The 7822-nt window shown below is 36.6% G+C and overlaps 1 protein-coding gene across 1 annotated transcript in view; it reads left to right on the plus strand.

Annotated features, from left to right (window-relative positions):
• LOC102292124 (sacsin) overlaps positions 1-7822 on the plus strand; it is a 24712-nt gene continuing 16890 nt past the window's right edge. Inside the window, exons 1-7 of the mRNA XM_014332341.2 lie at positions 1-311; positions 1776-1863; positions 4021-4132; positions 4864-5010; positions 5095-6526; positions 7356-7444; positions 7557-7818. Coding sequence (XP_014187827.2) covers positions 283-311; positions 1776-1863; positions 4021-4132; positions 4864-5010; positions 5095-6526; positions 7356-7444; positions 7557-7818 — 2159 coding nt within the window. The 5' untranslated portion in view covers positions 1-282. The remainder of the gene's footprint in view (positions 312-1775; positions 1864-4020; positions 4133-4863; positions 5011-5094; positions 6527-7355; positions 7445-7556; positions 7819-7822) is intronic.

Below are 7822 nucleotides of genomic sequence, written 5' to 3' on the forward strand. Positions count from 1 at the left end.
GCTTTTTAGGTGATTAATATTTGATTGTTTTTCTGTCTTCCAGGAAGTCGGCTGTTTATCTGGAATAGTACTGAAAAGTTTGCAGAATTAAACCAAATCCCTGACAGAGTTTTGCTTGCTTTATTTTAAATAACAGCTACTGTATGCAACTTTTTAAAAATAATTTTGTTTTGTTTTAGTTTAATAATTGGAAATATTTGCAGATAATTACAAAAAACAAATTTTTAGAATGTGTCACACTACCATGAAGTTTCAAACCCATGAAGGACCAAACCCAGAATTATGAGTCTGAAAGCAAAGAAGAAAGCTCGGTGAGTTCTCCTTATTACCCCACCCTGCCCTCAAGGGAGTGATTGTGTAATAGGTCCATTTTGTTTGTCTGTGTGTTTGTTAGCAGTCTATCAGGTCGAAGTCAAGGTCGGAGCAAATGTGAAAATCTGTGAAAATATTATATTATCCACATTTTTTTTATGGATTGCTAGACCTTGCATGACATAACTACCTAGGTTGGTTAAGGATTTGACCTTGACCTCCATTGTTATGCCCAAGGTCAAAGTTGACCATTTTTCTACATAAATGCCTTACAACATTACAATGATAAAACTTTGCTAAATCACACACTGCATGAATATATCCTAAAATGTTACGTTTTTACAGCTTATAGAAGCCAGATCGAAGGTCAGACATCAGTTTGTTGTTAAAAAAAACAGGCTGATATAAGCAAGCTGTAATAAAATAAAAAAAAATAAAAAAAGATAAAACATCAATATCTTAAAGTCTCGTGTATTTTAATGTTATGTATATGGTTGTTTAACTGCTACCGGTCTTTCATGTTTCTATATCTTTTACCTTCCGGCCTGTGTTTGTCTTTTATATTTGGTGCTGTTGTACAGCACTTTGGTTTGCCCTGTTATTGTTGTTTTTAAAAGTGCTTCATAAATAAAGTGGTACGATATGATATGCAGCACTTCCTGAATTTTTAGTAGTGATGGATATTGATATGATTTTGGCACTAATGTTATTTTTCAGTTTGCTTGTAGGTTAGATTATTTATCAGTTGCCTTACTGGCAACTGGTTAGTTTTCTGTGATTAAAAAAAAAAAGTGCTTTCAGCAATATTGCAACCATTTCATTACCTCCTAAATATAAACTCATTGTAGCTACATTACCATTTTAAGACGATTATTCTGTGATTCAAAAGTGACTGAAAAAAACATGTCAGTATTGATAAAAGGAAATTATGCATGGAGGTTTATGATTCTGATAAGGTAAACAATTACTTCCCAACTGAAATTCAACTGTCAATTTCTAATGTTTCACTGACAGTATTATTGAATTTGCATGGTGAAAGCAATTGATGATGATGATGATGATGATGATGATGAAAGTGAACTATAGTAATCTTCATACACTGTGTGCCTGTTTATAGGGAGGGGCACGGTTACACCCTACACTTCAAATCTTATCTCTGTAATTGAACATGGAATTGTTTTCCCACACAGTGTGAACTACTGCTCAGTGTGTAAATATTCAAACCCCTATATGAAATGTTTTTATCAGTCTTTGAGTGCACAACTTCAATGATCTCCATGAAATAGTATATTTGTAACCAAATCCCTAAAATTATGTACTAATTATATACTCGTATGCTAATATAATATTATCTACACCTATAATAAATGTATCAGGATGACTCACTTTGGGTTACTTTTACATCAAACTATATGTTCTTTAGTTTCTTACCATTAATTTTGCTTTTTTTTTTTTTTTTTTAGGACTTCTTTTGGGGCCACAGCCCCGCCTTTCATTGATTACCTGAAAGATATTCTACGTCGATATCCAGATGGTGGACAAATTTTGAAGGTTGGTATAATGTTCTGCCAAAAGCCCATCATATCAGCCACTTCACAAAATACTTGATAGGGTTGCAGAAATATTTGTTATTCTTTAGAAATTTGCGGGAACTAGGCCCTTGGTCCTGACCTCAGTGAATGCTTCACAAGTACATTCATGAGTTAAAAACATCAAAATGAGGATAGCAAAATATGCTCAGCTCAAGGCCTCATGATGGACCTCAGTGAGTAATGTTATAATGTTCATGGTTTTAACTCATTAATTCATAAACTAATTTTGGTCAGTTTTAAAAAGAAGTGATGATATTTCATAATGAAAGGATCAAATATCAATCAATCAATCAATCAATCAATCAATCAATCAATCAAGCCTTTTATTCGGTCGTTCGTCACCAGTCTCGGTCGTTGTGTCCTCTGTCAGTGCACCCCAGGGTGGCTGTGGCTACAATGTAGCTTGCCATCACCAGTGTGTGAATGGCTGGATGACTGGTTGTGTAAAGCGCTTTGGGGTCCTTAGGGACTAGTAAAGCGCTATACAAATACAGGCCATTTACCATTTATTTGTCACATGCAGTGTTTACACCTGCAGTGAAATTGGACCCCCCCCCCCCGATCATACATATATAGCAAAGATATAACATGGACATAACATTTGGAAAAAACAATGAAATGTACAATACAATGGGCAAGTTGAAGAGGGGAAAAAGAGACCTCTACTCATACTGGGTTCCTTATGGGAGGTCAGCATGAGAACAGAAAACAAAATATGTAGTTTACAGTGACAAAAACACTTTGTATAACATTCATATTTGAAGCTCTGTCTTCTGTTGAGGCTACAAATTTGTGTTGTTATGTGAGCACAAGTGACATGCTTTTTTTTTTATTGTTTCAATTTGTTCATTTTGACAGCAAATTTTGATTTGATTTTTGAATTTCATCTTTGTCATAGTCATTTGACTAAAGCCTCATTTAGGTTGTGATAATTTAGACACCTAAACTCTTTTAGTTTTAGTTAGAACAAATAAATCTAAAGTTGATTAAGTAGAGTAAAACAAAACAGTACATAGGTTTGTTGTGTTTTCACTTCTAAAAGTTACTCTGCACGCTTTACAAAGCACCTTATTTTCCTTGCAATCAAGTATAAAATGTGTCCATATGTCTGCTTATCTCTTGCTCCCAAGTGTTGACATTTTACTTTACTTCTGATTGGATCACTTGAAAACTCCTCCCACCTTTCCACACAACTTAATTAGTTCTAATATGATCTGATTGGTTCTGATCTCATCTCTCCAGAAAATTTTCATCTTATTTTTATTTGTTGACAAAAATATCAGTACATTTCATCATAGGTTTTATCCTCATGTATTAGTTTTTATTTAGACAACATCTTGTTCTCATCAGACAAAAAAGCTTGTTGATAAAAAGAAAACGTGTCAAAAATGATTTGTTAGTGAAATTAACACTGGTGTCCAGATAAATACATTTTATTTAAATAGAAAATTATGGCAGACCCGAAATTTGCATCAAGGAGCTTCATAATATGTATTGCAAGCAACATTCCTTAGATACTTGACTTGGTGGGCTAAATGGAAACTTAGATGTTGACTGTAAATTTAAACGTAATACTAGTTCATTCGGGTGTTTCAGATTTTTTTTTTTTGCTATTTGCAATTTTTGAGTACCCAGTAGAATGATGCTCTTAAGTATTTGACCACACTGAGCTGACATTTTATCAGATATCCTTCATATGTCACTCAGGTAGGTGAAATATGAAAAAATATAATGCAGTAGAGTTCAACAATAAAATATATGTAGCCTTCATTATTACCAGTTAGTTAAATCAATACACATAATAAACGTGTGACAAAGCGTAAATCACTTTTGGTTGTCATTGTTGGAAAATAAAGAATAAGAGATAAATAAAAGGTTAATGAAATATGTGCAACTGTACACAGCAGATAATTATTAACAACAGAAACTGAAACTCCTTTCACTGTATTTTAACATTAATGTGGGAAACCTAAATTTCTAATAGAAACAGGGCTAGATCCCATTTAGATGAGCCACTCTCAGTGTTTGGTATGCTGATTCACTGGAGAGATGGGACACTTCTTGGAACAAAGTCATCAATCATATCACTTTTATGTTATTTTTATTTGTCAATCAGGAATTGATTCAAAATGCAGATGATGCTGGAGCAACAGAAGTGGTTTTCATTCATGATGAGCGGAGCTATGGGACAGAGAGCCTTTGGACGGAAGAATTGGGAAAATACCAAGGTATTCACTGAAAACTGAAGTTTTCAAACAGTCTTTTTTTTGTTTTGTTTTTTCATTTAAAAAAGATGAATATAGAAAATATAAATTAATTGACAGTTTTAGCTTCACAGGAAAAATAAAAAATAAAATTCAGTTGTCTTTTTAAAATTTTTGTAGCCCTGGTTCTGTCCAGGTACTACTTTTATGTCCTATAATAGAACAGTGGTCAGTGGTAATGTTTTCTCTGTGCCAGTGTGGATTCCCTCAGGAAACCCAAACTGGCACAGAAAAAACAATGTAAGCTCCACACAGAAGGGCCCCAGAAGGGCTCCACACTGTTTTCCTCCAACAGTCCAAAGACATACTTATCGGTTAAATGGCAACTCTAAACTGGCCATAGGTGTGACAATGAGGTTGAATGGTTATGCAACAGACTGCCAACCTGTGTAGAGATGGATCCTTTTTAATGCCCCTTTGCAGTCAGGATAGGCTTCATTTTGTTTCATTTATAATTTTTCCAAGTCCTCAGCTTTTCAGCTGACTTGCTCCTGGCACTCCTCTCTCGTCTGGACCCAGCTAGCTATTGAAATAGCCCAACCAATTGCCAGATCAGTCCCAGCTCTGCCAGCCTCCTGGCACTGCCCCCTAAACACACAGACCACAGCTCCGAAAACAGTCTTCTACAGAGAATGTATCAAGTAATGCAGAGATACCTTAAACATATGCCATGAGCATGTTGTGTTTTTGCAAAGGTCCTGCTCTCTATGCCTACAACAATGCCACATTCACTGATGAAGACTGGCAAGGAATTCAGATGGCTGGAAGGAGTGTGAAGCGTGATGACCCAAACAAAGTCGGGAGGTTTGGAATCGGCTTCAACTCTGTTTACCACACAACAGGTGAAACTATTTACCATTTATCTATAATTGACACACATGGCAAGGAAACATTAACAGTTAACATTAACACATCTTTCTCCATAGATGTGCCAAGTATATTGAGTTCAGAGCATCTTGGCATGATGGATCCCCAAGAAAAAATATTTGGAGAGAGAAGTGGAGGGTTTTGGTGGTCTTTGGATGATGCTGAAGACCAAGAAGTTCTGCTGAATATGCATGATCAGTTCCAACCATTTAGAGATATAGTCTCACTTGTATGTGAACATGGATGGTCAAAAGTTGTCATGGAGGATCAGCACTTCAGTGGGACAATTTTTAGATTTCCTTTACGCAATGAAGCATCAGAAATTTCTGATAATCTGTATGACTCAGATAAAGTGGTTGAGCTTTTTGATAGCTTCATTGCAGATGCAGATTTGAGCCTCCTCTTCTTGAAAAATGTCACCTCCGTGTCCTTGTTACATATTAGTGAAGATGGAGCTGTTAACACCAGACTTGAAGTGAAATCCTCAGTCCCCACAGATGGTGTTTTGGAGCCAGAAGAGGAGTCAGTCATTGAGGGTCTAACAAGGTTCAAAGTTATAACTGTGAGTTCAAAAGACCAAAAAGAGACAAAGTGGCTTCTGACAACATGTACCATGAAAGAGGGCGTTGTAGAAGATCTTGATTTGCTTACAAAGAAGTTGAGCTTTTTACCTCAAGTTGACCTGGCATTCCCCTGTGGTGAGAAGAGAGACTGTAGCCAGAGCAGACTGAGCTGCTTTCTCCCCCTTCCAAACAATGAATCCAATAAGACAGGACTCCCAGTTTATGTCAATGCATGCTTTGGCCTCACAGACAATAGAAGACACATCAAATGGCAAGAGGAAGACCAGAGACATGATGAACATGCTTTGTGGAATGAAATGCTGATGAAGAAGGTGTTTCCACAAGCATACATCAAGATCATTCAAGATGCCATTAAACTTGCCCAAAACTCTATCCTCCCTGTTTCCTCTGTGTACAATCTGTGGCCAGATCTCACTCAGATACAACACAAAGAAAAATGGCATGCTCTCACTCTGGATGTTTTTCATCACTTATTCAGACAGAACGTGGCCATCCTCTCTCTTGCTAAAGATGAAAGACAGTTTATCTCTCCATCAGAAGCTGTTTTCCCCTGCAATGGCCCAACAAGCACCAACATATTGTCTGCCATTAAAAGGGCTTTAGTGTCATGTGGAGAAAATCTTGTCACTTTATCAGCTAGTGTTGCGAGGGCTATAAATGAGGCCTACCCAAACCCTGCTACCCTAAAACATGTGACTCCAGCATTCCTCAGGGCCATTCTCCACAGGACCGGTGTGGATAACATCACTAAAGATGACAAACTCAGTCTTTTGGAGTACATTTTAGGTGATGAACAATACAAAGAACTTGAGGGTCTTCACCTCCTTCCACTCAGTGATGGCTCTTTCAGATATTTCACATACAAAGAGGAAGACACTGCTTTGATTGACAGCCATGAATTTCCAAGGTAGGGTTTCCATAAATGTATCAATATTTAAAATAAATGTTACATAAAGTATAACTGAAGTTGTCATTTTTAAAAAATTTTGAGTGGCAAGTTTTTCCATTGTTGTTACATTTAAGGCAAAACTAGCACTTATTGTTACGTCTGATAAAATCAATAAAGCATACATAAGCTGAATAGTGTGACATAGTGCCACATTTTAATTGCAGCAGAAATTTTGGTAATTAGACATTCAAAAAGACCTGATTTACTGTTCGACTATGTTCACCAAAAAAGGTGGACAGATCCACTGGGCTTATAAGATTTCGAAGAATATTCATATATTGAATGAAATTGTAAACCCAAGTCATGACTCGTGAGCAGAGATGGGCAGTAAAATGTTACAAGTAACGCATTACTGTAATCTGATTACTTTTTCAAGTAACAAGTAATTTAAGGATTACTATTGCAAAAAAAGTAATTCGTTACTTTCCCGTAAACACCCTGCATTACTGCATTACTAAACCGTCGTAATTTTGTTTGCGAGAGTGTCTCATGACAATGATGTAAGCATGTGCGATGTCCGTGGCAGCAACAGACGTGCCTAGATCAACAATGAATAGTATGGAATGCAGGAGAGAGAACGACCATGTAGAGTTTAAAACTTGGAAGTACTGACATTAATTTTGATTCTGTAAAAAATGACAAAAACATTAGCGTCCGCTGTGCACTCTGCGTGGGAAGAAAAGTTCTTTCTACAGTGAAAAATTAAACTGGGCAAGCGCCTACCAAGCTGCCATGGGAATGTGAAATTCACAGAAAAATTGAATTAACAAAATTATCTTTTGTGCAGACTCTTGTTGCCCTTCTGTAAGCACCTCTTCATCCCAAATGATCTGACTCCAACCTGCAGTGCCCATCTGAAAAAACTGGCCAGAAGAAGTAGGTCAAAGTAGTATGCAGAGACATGAAAGTCATGTGTACCTACCATACACACATTTTTAAACAGCACAGCTTTTAAAATCTCTCATTATTTTTATTATCTGTTCTTTAGATTTCTTCAAGATCATCAATGTTGATGCATCCCGTGTAGCTGAATATACAAGAAGGTATTTGCCACCAGACTGGAAGCAGACAGGGAAGAACGTTGTTGCATGGGACAACAACAACAGTCAGCATCCACCTTCAGACTGGTTTCAAGAATTCTGGAGGTTTCTCAACAATCATTTTAATGAGTTAAGTCCTTTCACTGACATACCTCTAATACCAGTTAGTCCTCTGTCTGGCAGTCAGACTGTATCAGTAGCAAAACTACAGCAG

This window comes from Haplochromis burtoni, unplaced genomic scaffold (genome assembly GCF_018398535.1).
Source record: "Haplochromis burtoni strain Fernald_Lab_line unplaced genomic scaffold, NCSU_Asbu1 Contig_29, whole genome shotgun sequence".
Lineage (NCBI taxonomy): Eukaryota > Metazoa > Chordata > Actinopteri > Cichliformes > Cichlidae > Haplochromis > Haplochromis burtoni.